The sequence below is a fragment of the Bombina bombina genome, chromosome 1 (assembly GCF_027579735.1).
Source record: "Bombina bombina isolate aBomBom1 chromosome 1, aBomBom1.pri, whole genome shotgun sequence".
Taxonomy (NCBI): domain Eukaryota; kingdom Metazoa; phylum Chordata; class Amphibia; order Anura; family Bombinatoridae; genus Bombina; species Bombina bombina.
This window is the reverse complement of record NC_069499.1, coordinates 1,432,366,992-1,432,379,879: the sequence shown is the minus strand read 5'-3', so window position 1 is coordinate 1,432,379,879 and position 12,888 is coordinate 1,432,366,992. Positions and strand designations below refer to the sequence as shown.

Here is a 12,888-nt window from a genome sequence, read left to right as displayed (position 1 = left end):
AATTCGCCATTTCCAGCATCTTAGTTGACGCCAGGTTTCCTTGCACAAGGTTGCGTCTGCCATGATGCAAGTTGCGTCATTTCCGGATGTTGTTAGTGCCAAATAATTTAATTATTTTAACCCCACTTCCAATATGCATCTTGCTTTTTTTCTATGCTCAGAGGGCTATGATGTTTGCATTTTTTTCCCATTCCTGAAACTGCCATATAAGGAAATTGATATTTTTGCTTTATATGTTGTTGTTGTTGTTTTTTACATTTGCAAGATGTCTCAATCTGATCCTGTCTCAGAAACCAATGTTGGAACCCTGCTGCCTGATAACAGTTCAACCAAAGATAATTGTATCTGTTGTAAATTAGTGGAGATTATATCTCCAGCTGTGGTATGTAACAGTTGTCATGATAAGTTTTTACATGCAGAGAGTGTATCCATCAGTACTAGTACAATGCCTGTTGTTCCTTCAACATCTAATGCACATGATATACCTGTGAATATAAAAGATTTTATTGCAGTTTAGAAGGCTTTGTCTGCTATTTTGCCTTCTAATAAACGTAAAAGGTCTTTTAAAACTTCTCATAAAGTTGATAACATTTTAAATGACCGACAACATACTGTATTATCTTCCTCTGATGAGGATCTATTTGATTCAGAAGATCCTACCTCAGATATTGACACTGACAAATCTACTTTTCTCTTTAAGTTGGAGTATATTCGTTACTTGTTAAAGAGGTGTTGATTACTTTGGATATTGAGGAAACTAGTCCTCTTGATACTTAAACTAGTAAACGTTTAAATTCTGTTTATAAACCTCCTATGGTTACTCCAGAGGTTTTTTCCAGCTCCTGGTGTTATTTCTGATATGATTTCAAAGGAATGGAACAGGCCTGGTACTTCTTTTTCCTTCTTCTAGGTTTAAAAAGTTGTAGTCTTTGTCAACAGTTAGATTGGAGTTTTGGGAGAAAATCCCCAAAGTTGATGGGGCTATTTCTACTTCCTTTAAGGATCCTTTAGATAGGAAACTTGAATCTTATCTAAGGAAAGCTTATTTATATTATGGCTATCTTCTCAGGCCTGCCATTTCTATGGCAGAGGTTTTTGGTTGGAAAGCTTAGCGCTACAGGAAACAGATCCTGATTATTTAGCATTGTTTGCTTGCTTCAACATGCTAATCATTTTATCTGTGATGCCATTTTTTGATATCATTAAAATTGATGTTAGGGCTTTGTGGCTCAGATTTTGGAATACTGACATGGTATCTAAGTGTAGATTACTATCTCTCTTTCTTTCCAAGGTAACAATTTATTTGGTCCAAGCTGTTTAAGAAACCAAAGTCAGTCCCCAAGTCTGCATGAAGGTGCAGGCCTCATTCCAGCTCAGCTGGTGGGGGCAGATTAAACTTTTTTTCCAAAACATTGGGGCAGATTTTGTCCAAAATCAATGGATTCAGAGTTTTGTCTCTCAAGGTATCAAATTGGATTCAGAGTTAGACCTCCTGTGAGAAGATTCTTTCTCTCACGCGTCCCAGCAAATCCAGTGAAGGTTCAGATTTCTCTGAAATGTGTTTCAGATCTAGAGCTTTTAGGGGTAATCATACCAGTCCCGTTCAGGAACAGGGTTTGGGGTTTTATTCAAATCTATTCATTGTCCCAAAGAAAGAATTCATTCAGGCCAATTCTGGATCTGAAAATTTTGAATCTCACACAAATCAAATAGTGTTGTTTCTTCAAAGACATGGTTAGAGGATCAATTTACCAAAAAGTTTCTTGATTCTTCAGACAAGAGTCACCTTTTTAGGTTTCCAGATAGATTCAGTGCCTATGACTCTGTCTCTAACAGACAAGAGACAAATTAAATTGGTTTCAGCTTGTTGGAACCTTCAGTCTCAATTGTTCCCTTCAGTAGCTATGTGCATGGAAGTTTTAGGTCTCATGTCTGCAGCATTGGACGTGATCTCCTTTGCTCATCTTCATATAAGACCTCTCCAGATTTGTATGCTGATTCAATGGTGCAGGAATTATATAAAGATATCACAATTAATATCCTTAAATCCCAATGTTCGACTCTCTCTGTCTTGGTGGTTAGATCACCATCTTATAGTTCAAGGGGCCTCCTTTGTTCGTCCAACCTGGACTGTATTCACAACAGATGCAAGTCTTTCAGGTTGGGGAGCTGTCTAGGGATCTCTGACAGCACAAGGGGTTTGGAAATCTCAAGAGGCGAGATTACCAATCAATATTTTAGCACTCCGTGCTATTTTCAGGGCTCTTCAGGGTTTGGCCTCTGAGAGAACCGTTCATTTGTTTTCAGACAGACAATATCACAACTGTGGCATATGTCAATCATCAGGGTGGGACTCACAGTCACCTAGCTATGAAAGAAGTATTGTGGATACTTTCTTGGGTGAAATCCAGCTCTTGTCTAATTCCTGTGGTACATATCCCGGGTGTAGACAATTGGGAAGTGGATTATCTCAGCCGTTAGACTATACATCCGGGGGAGTGGTCGTCCATCCAGATGTGTTTTTTCATCTAAACAAGAGACTTCCCAGGTACCTATCCAGGTCCAGGGATTCTCATGTGGAGTCGGTGGATGCTTTAGAAGTTTCTTGGTATAACCAATCTGCTTATATCTTCCCGCCTCTAGTTCTTCTTCGCAACAGTAATTTCCAAGACCATCATGGAACGATCGATTGTGTTTCTGGTAGCACCAGCATGGCCTCACAGGTTTTGGTATGCAGATCTTGTCCGATGTCCAGTTGCCAACCTTGGCTACTTCCTTTAAGACCAGACGTTCTGTCTCAAGGGCTGTTTTTCCATCAGGATCTCAAATCATTAAATTTGAAGGTATGGAAATTGAACGCTTAGTGCTTAGTCATAGAGGGTTCTCTGACTCAGTGATTGATACTATGTTACAGGCTCGTAAATCTGTCTCTAGGAAGATTTATTATCGAGTTTTGGAAGACATATTTCATGGTGTTCTTCTCATAAATTCTCCTGGCATTCTTTTAGAATTCCTAGAATTTTACAGTTCTTCAGGATGGTTTGGAGAAAGGTTTGTCTGCAAGTTCCTTGAAGGGAAAAATCTCTGCTCTTTCAGACTGTTTTGTTTCAAAGAAAGATTTCTAAGTTTCCTGATATTCACTGTTTTGTACAGGCTTTGGTCCGTATCAAGCCTGTCATTAAATCAATTTCTCCTCCTTGGAGTCTTAATTTGGTTTTGAGAGCTTAACAGGCCCCTTCTTTTGAGCCTTTGCATTCCTTGGATATTAAACTACTTTCTTGGAAAGTGTTGTTCCTTTTGGCTATCTCTTCTGTTGAAGAGTTTCCAATTATCTGCTCTTTTTTGTGAGTCTCCTTTTCTAATTTTTCATCAGGATAAGGCAGTTTTGCGGACTTCATTTAAATTCCTACCTAAGGTTGTGAATTCTAACAACATTAATAGGGAAATTGTTGTCCCCTCTTTGTGTCCTAATCCTTAGAATTCTTTGGAGAGATACTTACATTCTCTGGATGTTGTAAGAGCTTTGAAATCTTATGTTGAAGCTACTAAAGATTTCTGGAAGACTTCTAGTCTATTTGTTGTCTTTTCTGGTTCTAGGAAAGGTCAGAAAGCTCCTTGGCATCTTGGTTAAAGTTTTTGTTTCATCAGGCTCCGCCTCAGAGAATCACAGCTCATTCTACTAGATCAGTCTCTACTTCGTAGGCTTTTAAGAAGGAAGCTTCAGTTGATCAGATTTGCAAAGCAGCAACTTGGTCTTCTTTGCATACATTTACTACAGTAAATTCTACCGTTTGATGTATTTGCCTCTTCGAAGCAGTTTTTGGTAGAAAAGTTCTTCAGGCAGCTGTTTCAGCTTGATTCCTCTGCTTATGTTTTAAGTTTTTACTTTGCATTTATGAGAAAAACGGAAAATGGCTGTTTTTATTTTTTTATCCCTCCCTCTCTAGTGACTCTTCTGTGGAGTTCCACATCTTGGGTATTGCTATCCAATACGTCACTAGCTCATGGACTCTTGTCAATTACATGAAAAAAAACATAATTTATGTAAGAACTTACCTGATAAATTAATTTCTTTCATATTGGCAAGAGTCCATGAGACCCACTCTTTATATGGTGGTTATGATTTTTTGTATAAAGCACAATTATATTTCCAGTTCCTTTTTGATGCTTTCTACTCCGTTTTCTATCACCCCAGAACTTGGCTATTCGTTAAATTGAATTGTGGGTGTGGTGAGGGGTGTATTTATAGGCATTTTGAGGTTTGGGAAACTTTGCCCCTCCTGGTAGGATTGTATATCCCATACATCACTAGCTCATGGACTCTTGCCAATATGAAAGAAATTAATTTATCAGGTAAGTTCTTACATAAATTATGTTTTTTACCAAAGTAGCACTGTTTAATATCCCTTTAATGTATAGACAGATACAATTTCATAGATCTACGGATTTTCAGTAAATTCTTCTTAACAGGGTTACTGTGGATCATGTTGGGCCTTCAGTTCAGTGGGTGCCCTTGAAGGACAACTGATGAAGAAAACAGGGAGTATTGTTTCCCTCAGTCCTCAAAATCTTGTGGACTGTGACACAGATAATTATGGATGCAATGGAGGATACATGACCAATGCGTTTGGTTATGTTCGCGACAATGGAGGAATAGACTCAGACGCTTCCTATCCATACATAGGACAGGTGAGAATGGGAAAAGCCTTGTCTACAAACTGCAGAATAGAGTTGTCTGGATTTATTAATGGAATAATATGCAAAACATTTTACAAAGTGGAAGCAGATATTGTACATAATGTATTATAAGTATAGAGAACTATCTAAGAACAGGATTTGACACTTATATACATTCCTATATAACATCTTTCCAAGGCTTATAAAATATATATCTAGTTCCTCAGGCTTCCGAGTGGCTCCTGTGTTTAAATTACATTTTTCAACCTTTGTCTTAGAGCCCCGAGCTTAGTCCAGTAGAATCTAAGTAGAAAATGACTACTCTAGTTTATGGACAGCAGAATCAGGAAAGACTGTACCCCATACATATTCCTAAAGAGATACAAAACAGTTCCCCTAAATAATAGCTGCAGAATATGTTGGCGCTCTACAAATACCCAATAATAATAATAATAATGAAATATAATTTCTGAGTATATTTGCCTTTTAAATGCTACAAAAATAAAAACATATGTACAATTAATACAAAACTTTATCTAATCAAATAACATTTACCCTCACTTATCTCACTCGCCCTCCTCCCCACTCATTCACCGCCATTCCTTCCAATTGGCGGTAGCGCTCTGCTTTTAGAATGGAATAGATGGCGGTGGCTGAGTGGGGGGAGGATGAGTAAGGTAAGATTAAATGAGTATATAAACTTTTGAATTCATTTTGGGTTCTTTCTTTTATCATTTTAACATACTTAGAAAAGGTATATTATTATTTATGGAACTGTTTTGTGCACCTTTAACACGTATATGCTAATTAAGGAGCATAAGTTACAGATTTCTGAGCTTTGTCTTTGACCATCCTCATCTGTATATTTTGTTTGCTTTGCAGGATGAAGGTTGTCTTTACAAACCATCTGGTAAAGCTGCCGGCTGCAGAAGTTACAAGGAGATTGCCAAGGGAAGCGAGCAGGCCCTAAAACGGGCAGTGGCTCAAGTCGGTCCTGTGTCAGTCAGCATTGATGCCAGTCTCCCCTCCTTCCATTTCTACAATAAAGGTTAGACTTCTTGTACTTAAAGGGACATGAAACCCAAAACATTTCTTTCATGATTAAGATAGAACATTTGATTTCAAGCAACTTTCCAATTTACTTATATTATCAAATTTGCTTTATTATCTTGGTATCCTTTGTTAAAGAAGCAGCAATGCACTACTGAGAGCTAGCTGAACACATATGGTGAACCAATGACATGAGGCATTTATGTGCAGCCATCAATCAGTAGCTAGCTCCTAGTAATACATTACTGGTCCTGAGCCTACCTAAGCATGCTTTTCAACTAAGGATCCCAAGAGAATGAAGCAAATTAACCCTTTAAGGACACAGCTTTCAGTTTGCTCAATTGTTTTATGACGGAAAAAATCCGTCATATGTCCTTAAGAGGTTAAATAATAGAAGTAAATTGGAAAGATGTTTAAGATCCCATGTTCTGTATGAATCATGAAAGAAAAAATGAAATACATTTTTTTCCTGATTAAGATAGACCATACTATTTTAAACAACCATCCAATTTACTTCTATTGTCAAATTTGTTTAATTCTCTTATTATCCTTTGCTGAAGCAGCAGCATTACACATCTAGTTAGCCAATGGCAAGAGACAAATATGTGTAGCCACCAATCAGTAGCTGATATGCTGGCTGAGCATCATGGGAAATGTAGTTCCAAAACCTCTGGAGGGCCAAGTTTGAGGATGTGTGGTGTAAAATATATACATATTCTTTTTCAAGAAAGGATACAAAGAGAATCAAGTAAATTTGAATAGAAGTGAATTTAAAAGTGTCTTAAAATGCCATGCTCTATCTGAACCATGCAAGTTTGATTATGACTTTCCTATCCCTTTAATGTAAAACATTTTTACAAACACACACACACATATACACACATACACATACATATACATAAATACACACTCTACTAGCTATTATGTGTGGGCACAAAACACATTATGGGGCATATTTATGATTGTGCGAGCGGACATGACATACCCCCCAACTGTCCCTATTTTCGCGGGACAGTCCCGATTTTAGGGATCTGTCCCCCTGTCCTGGGTTGCTAGCCATCTGTCCAGATTTCCCTGTGGAAAAGGAATGGTGTGTGGGTTAAGCAGGAGTAAGAAGGCTGTATACACTCTGACCACGGGTAATGGTGACCTCTCTAACCTACCTCTGGTAGTGATGATGTCTAACCCCTGGTGATAATAATACTAGCATGCCTTCAGTTTTATACAATGAGCAGTGCTAATACTAGGGTAATGAACAGTGGCAGCCGCAGAAAGCCAGCTAATGTGCTTACCAACCCCAGGACCCCATACAATGAATTACAGATACCCATATGTGATGTAGTGTTTGTGTTTATCTGTATCCATAACTGTGTGTGTGTATCTGTATGTATAAGTTTATGCTATGTAGTGTGTGTGTGTCTGCATGTATAAATGTAAGCTATGTAGTGTGTGCATGTGTATCTGCATGTATAAGTGTGTATCTGCATGTATAAGTGTATGCTATGTAGTGTCTGTGTATCTGCATGTATAAGTGTATGCTGTATGTATAAGTGTATGCTATGTCATGTGTGTGTGTCTGCCTGTATAAGTGTATGCTATGTAGTGTGTGTGTGTATCTGCATGTATAAGTGTATGCTATGTAGTGTGTGTGTGTGTCTGCATGTATAAGTGTATACTATGTAGTGTCTGTGTATCTGCATGTATAAGTGTATGCTGCTGCATGTATAAGTGTATGCTATGTAATGTGTGTATCTGCATGTATAAGTGTATACTATGTAGTGTCTGTGTATCTGCATGTATAAGTTTATGCTATGTAGTGTGTGTGTATCTGCATGTGTAAGTGTATGCTATGTAGTTTGTGTGTATCTGCATGTATAAGTGTATGCTATGTAGTGTGTGTGTATCTGCATGTATAAGTGTATGCTATGTAGTGTGTGTGTGTATCTGCATGTGTAAGTGTATGCTATGTAGTGTGTGTGTATCTGCATGTATAAGTGTATGCTATGTAGTGTGTGTATGTATCTGCATGTATAAGTGTATGATATGTAGTGTGTGTGTGTGTGTGTGTGTGTGTGTGTGTGTGTATCTGTAAGTGTATGCTATGTAGTGTGTGTGTATCTGCATGTATAAGTGTATGCTATGTAGTGTGTGTATGTATCTGCATGTATAAGTGTATGCTATGTAGTGTGTGTGTATCTGCATGTATAAGTGTATGCTATGTAGTGTGTGTGTATCTGCATGTGTAAGTGTATGCTATGTAGTGTGTGTATGTATCTGCATGTATAAGTGTATGCTATGTAGTGTGTGTGTGTATCTGCATGTATAAGTGTATGCTATGTAGTGTGTGTGTATCTGCATGTGTAAGTGTATGCTATGTAGTCTGCTACTGTGCATTTTTGCTGACTTTAAAGGCCAGAATCTAGAATATTATTGGGGAATGCAATGTCTTTGCAAAGGCTAATTAAATACATAGCTCACATAGCCATACCAGTGGTTTGAGCTTGTGTTTGATTGCCTGCCTACGTGTATTAAAATATATGACCACATTTCAAATTTTTCGCCACGGGGGGGGGGGGTCCCTCTTTTAAATTTTGAAATGTTGGGAGGTATGACATGATCCAATTTTGCGGATCATGTCCTCTGCACATCGATAAATGCCGACAGCATACTATACTTCTTGTGAACTGCTGGTGCAATGCCGCCCCCTGCAGATTTGCGGCCACTAGCAGTGGGTGCCAATCAACCAGATCGTATTAGATCGGGTTGATTTCTGGCGATTTCTGTCTGCAGCCTCAGAGCAGACGGACAGGTTATGGAGCAGCGGCATTTAGAGCTTTGCTTCATAACTTCTGTTATCGGGAGCCTAAAGGCTCACCGGAAACACGGGGCATCAAGCTCCGTACAGAGCTTGATAAATATGCCCCTATATATGTAATGTAATAGATTCTGTATATGTATTTCTATAAATGGTATAACCATGAGTGTTTTGTTCCCTCAGGAGTGTATTATGACAGAAACTGTGATTCAGAGGGAATTAATCACGCAGTGCTTGTGGTTGGGTACGGGAACAGGCAAGGAATAAAACACTGGATCATAAAAAACAGGTAAAAAGGGGAAAAAATTGTCAACCCTCAAAATTATGTTCCAATCAAAGAAACTACCTATTTATAAAGTGTCAAACCCATATTAGATTATACAGTTTGTGATAAACTTACTATAGACAATTTCAGCACAAATGCAATTGAATAGAAGACCATATCTACATAGAAATTATTTAGCATTAAGATTTTGAACAGATTCACCATTGTGCTGCTTGCTTCATTTCATAGATGTGAGCATATTTTGTTCTCTTAGATTAAGTATAAATATAGTAAAAATTAGGTTGTGACAGACACTTAATATGCACCTGAGCACCAAGAGCAGTGATAACGAACTTTGGCACTCCAGATATTTTAGAACTACATTTCCCATGATGCTTGATTGAACTTCAGATTGCCTAAGCATCATGGGAAATGTAGTTCTGAAACATCTGGAGGGCCAAGGTTCACATCACTGCCCTAGAGCATTCAGGATTCCAAGGAAGTGAAGCAAGTTTGATAATAGAAGATAATTGTAAAGTTGTAGTTATTGCATGCTCTCATCTAAACTATGAAGCTTTTATTTTGACTTTACCATTCCCTTAAAGGGTTCCATGAGGAACCTATGTAACACTCATACATTTACTGCCTGTGGGCATGTTACAGATGTCAAGTGGACACAGAGAGGTATCCACTAACATGTGTTTGTGTTTGTTTGTAGCTGGGGCGATCAGTGGGGTAATAAGGGCTACATACTTATGGCACGAGACAAGAAGAACGCCTGCGGCATTGCAAACTTGGCCAGCTTCCCCGTGATGTGAGCAGAAGAACACAAACAACAGAGTGCAAGCTGTCTACTCCTCTACGTCAATGTGGTTTTGTCACTAAGTACATGACTGCCTTTGCATGTCATCACTTCTCATTATAATTCTGTGCACTCGTCCCTTTCATATCATTGCCTATTCCACTATGGTACTGATTCTATACTGCCAGAGCAATTATATTTCATTCAGCCATGTATTATTTTCCAGATTGTCTTTTAAAGAATTTAAACAGGGATGTTTCTAACCATTTTTATGATGGCCCAAGAAACAACTAAAAAGTAAAAAAATTTGTAGAGATGTTTTGTTTTCTAAACATTCTTTGATATTTGAATTTCTAACTTTCCAACAGCCAAAAGATCATTTGGGAGTACATCTTGGAAATATCTTTCTATCTCATGTTTATGTTCTTAAGTGACTATATATTTGAAAATTACATGTTTTAATTTGTCACAGCAAGTCATTTTAAGACCCTGCACCTTTGTGGGGGTTAAAAACATAGTAGAAGTACCACAGAGAACTGCTGGGTTGTGTGGCTAAGGCCGCTAATTGGCTCAGCAGAAGTTTCTGCTTGGGACCAGTAGTGTTTTACATACATTTTATGTACAACCAACTAAAACACGGGACTCTCAACTTTGCAACCTTTGTTGCTAAAGGATACTGAGATATTAGGTAAATATTTTAGACTATGTAGGAAGAAATTGCTATAGAAATGGCAATAATAATGAATAAACTCGATTTTATTTAATTCAAAATGTGTTTCTCTGGTTTATAGTTCTCCTGTCAGATTAGTATATAATGTCTGTAAAGTATTATCTAGGTCTATGTGAATTATGGGAAATATATTGTTTGTGTCATCCATTTTGTTTCTCCCATTCACCATATCTCTTTTCAGTCCTGTAGCTTCTTCCTCTATCTTATCATCTCTCATTTCCTCTCACATCTCTCCTGCCCAGTCCTATTTACCTCCTCAGTCCCTCCTATTACCATGATAATCTATGCAGCCTGTACCTATGCCAAGAGACAGGTGTGGTCTTTGAATTAACAAGCTTTATAGATTAAATGGACGCAAATTTAATTTATTTTAATTAGTTGCATTAAAGTGAAGACATTTGAAAATGTACCTACTGTAGATGTAGAATAGTTGGGATTTTTTGAAAATCCCAACTACTCTGTCCAGATATAAACAATTAAAATTTCCAAAAAAAACTTTAGAAGTATAATTGACTGCATTTGCAAAAATAAATTATATTCGTATTGATAATATTGATAACCAAACAATTAAAATCAAGAGGAAAAAAGTGAAGACCACCTTAAGGATTTTAAATTGAGTTTTAAACCACTGTGCATTTGGTTTTGGACAAATGTATGAAAACATTTTATTTGTTGCATTTCTTCAAAAATGGTTAACAAGGGGCTCCTTAAACAAATAATGAAGGAATACAAATTTGTGGAGTCATTTATTAAAATATTTCTCTGCAGGAGGTTGTTAGGGACAGAGAGGGTAGGTTCCTTATTGTCAGAGGGCTAATCCAAAACACAACAATTATCCTAGTTAACGTATATGCACCTAATACTAACCAGGCTATCTTTATCTCGAAGCTTAATAAACACCTTTTACAATGGTGAAAATATAAAACTATAATAGGGGGGATTTCAATTTGACACTTAATAATACATTAGACAGATCTGCAAAAGATAATGAGACACGGCTAGGGTCTAGAGTTTCCCAAAGGATTCTAAGTGACTTTCTTTTAGATCAAAATCTAATAGATGGATGGAGATCCCTCAATAAGAATGCAAGAGATTACACATATTACTCAGCGGTCCATAAGACGCATTCTAGGATCGATTATATACTAATAAGCCAAATTATGATGCCACTTTTGTCCTCGGGAGATATTCATAACTATGCGTGGTCAGATCAATCAATAGTGGAGTTGACTCTCAAGGGAATAATTAACCCCAATAGAGTGCGGTCATGGTCTCTACACCCCAGTTTATTGAAAGATACTCTTTTGATACAGAGGCTCCATTGGGATATTTCTGAATTCATATCAATTAAAGAGGGTTCTACCTCAAATTCAATCTATACTTGGGGAGCTCTCAAACTGTATGTGAGAGATATTTTAATTTCAGAATCTAATAAATTGAAAAAACAAGACAGAGCTAAAATAACTGAGCTTAAGGGAGAAATTGCTACGCTACACAGGGAATCCACACACAGTCCTAAGAAATCCATAGTCAAAACATTAAGGGTAAAAAATGAACAGCTAAATCACCTACTAGATAGAGAGGCGATCCATGCCATTAAAATTATAGACACTCAATACTACCTGTATGGCAACAAGCCAGACAAAATACTGGCACATAAATTGAAAGACATTACCCGACATTCCTCAATCCCACAAATACAACAGGCTGATGGTACAACCACGAATGACCCCCTAAAAATAGCCAATTAGTTTGCAGACTTTTATAGTAAATTATACAGTACTACTCCCTCTATGGAGAATCTGAGCAAGAACATACACTTGGACAATTTCTTAGAGACATCTCAGTTGCCAACAGTAACAACTACAGATAGAGACTTTTTGAATGCACCAATAACTCCTCAGGAAGTCCATTCAGCAATTAAAGAGATAAAGAGAAATAAAACCCCAGGCCCAGATGGATTTCCGGGATCCTTTTACAAGGATCTCCAACAGATCCTGGTTCCACAGTTAGTTAAACTGCTTAACCTAATTATGCAAGGAAATGAAATACCCCCAGACATGCTACTAGCCCGTATTTCAGTAGTACCTAAACCAGGCAAAAGTCCCCAATATTGTCAAAATTATAGGCCTATATCTATATCTATATATCTATGTCTATGCCTTCTCTGTTCCTGGCCTTGGATGCAGGGAAGGCATTTGATAGGCTCAATTGGGACTATCTTCACGCAACCCTAAATAAAGTAGGTATAACTTGTCCATTTCATAAAGCAATTTCAAAACTATGCTCAAACCCAGAAGCATTTATATGGGTGGCAGAATATCAGTCTAAAACCATAAAAATTCAAAATTGAACAAGACTGGGGTGTCCCCTGTCTCCCCTCCTTTTTGCCATCAGTATAGAGCCATTAGCAACTAGAATTAGTGATAACCCAGATGTTACGGTACCAACAGGATACCAAGGGTTAATACCAGGGAACAACGTCCTGCATAGGGAATCAGCAATTCACAAACCAGCCAGTTTTCAGGTTTAAACAGAATGTCATTTAT

General features: G+C 37.6%; 1 protein-coding gene across 1 annotated transcript in view; it reads left to right on the top strand.

The window, feature by feature from the left end:
* The window catches only part of LOC128643086 (cathepsin K-like), a 32,667-nt gene extending 22,287 nt beyond the window's left edge, over positions 1–10,380 (top strand). Inside the window, exons 4-7 of the mRNA XM_053696031.1 lie at positions 4,471–4,689; positions 5,560–5,725; positions 8,726–8,831; positions 9,526–10,380. Coding sequence (XP_053552006.1) covers positions 4,471–4,689; positions 5,560–5,725; positions 8,726–8,831; positions 9,526–9,625 — 591 coding nt within the window. The 3' untranslated portion in view covers positions 9,626–10,380. The remainder of the gene's footprint in view (positions 1–4,470; positions 4,690–5,559; positions 5,726–8,725; positions 8,832–9,525) is intronic.
* Positions 10,381–12,888: the final 2,508 nt, after the last annotated feature.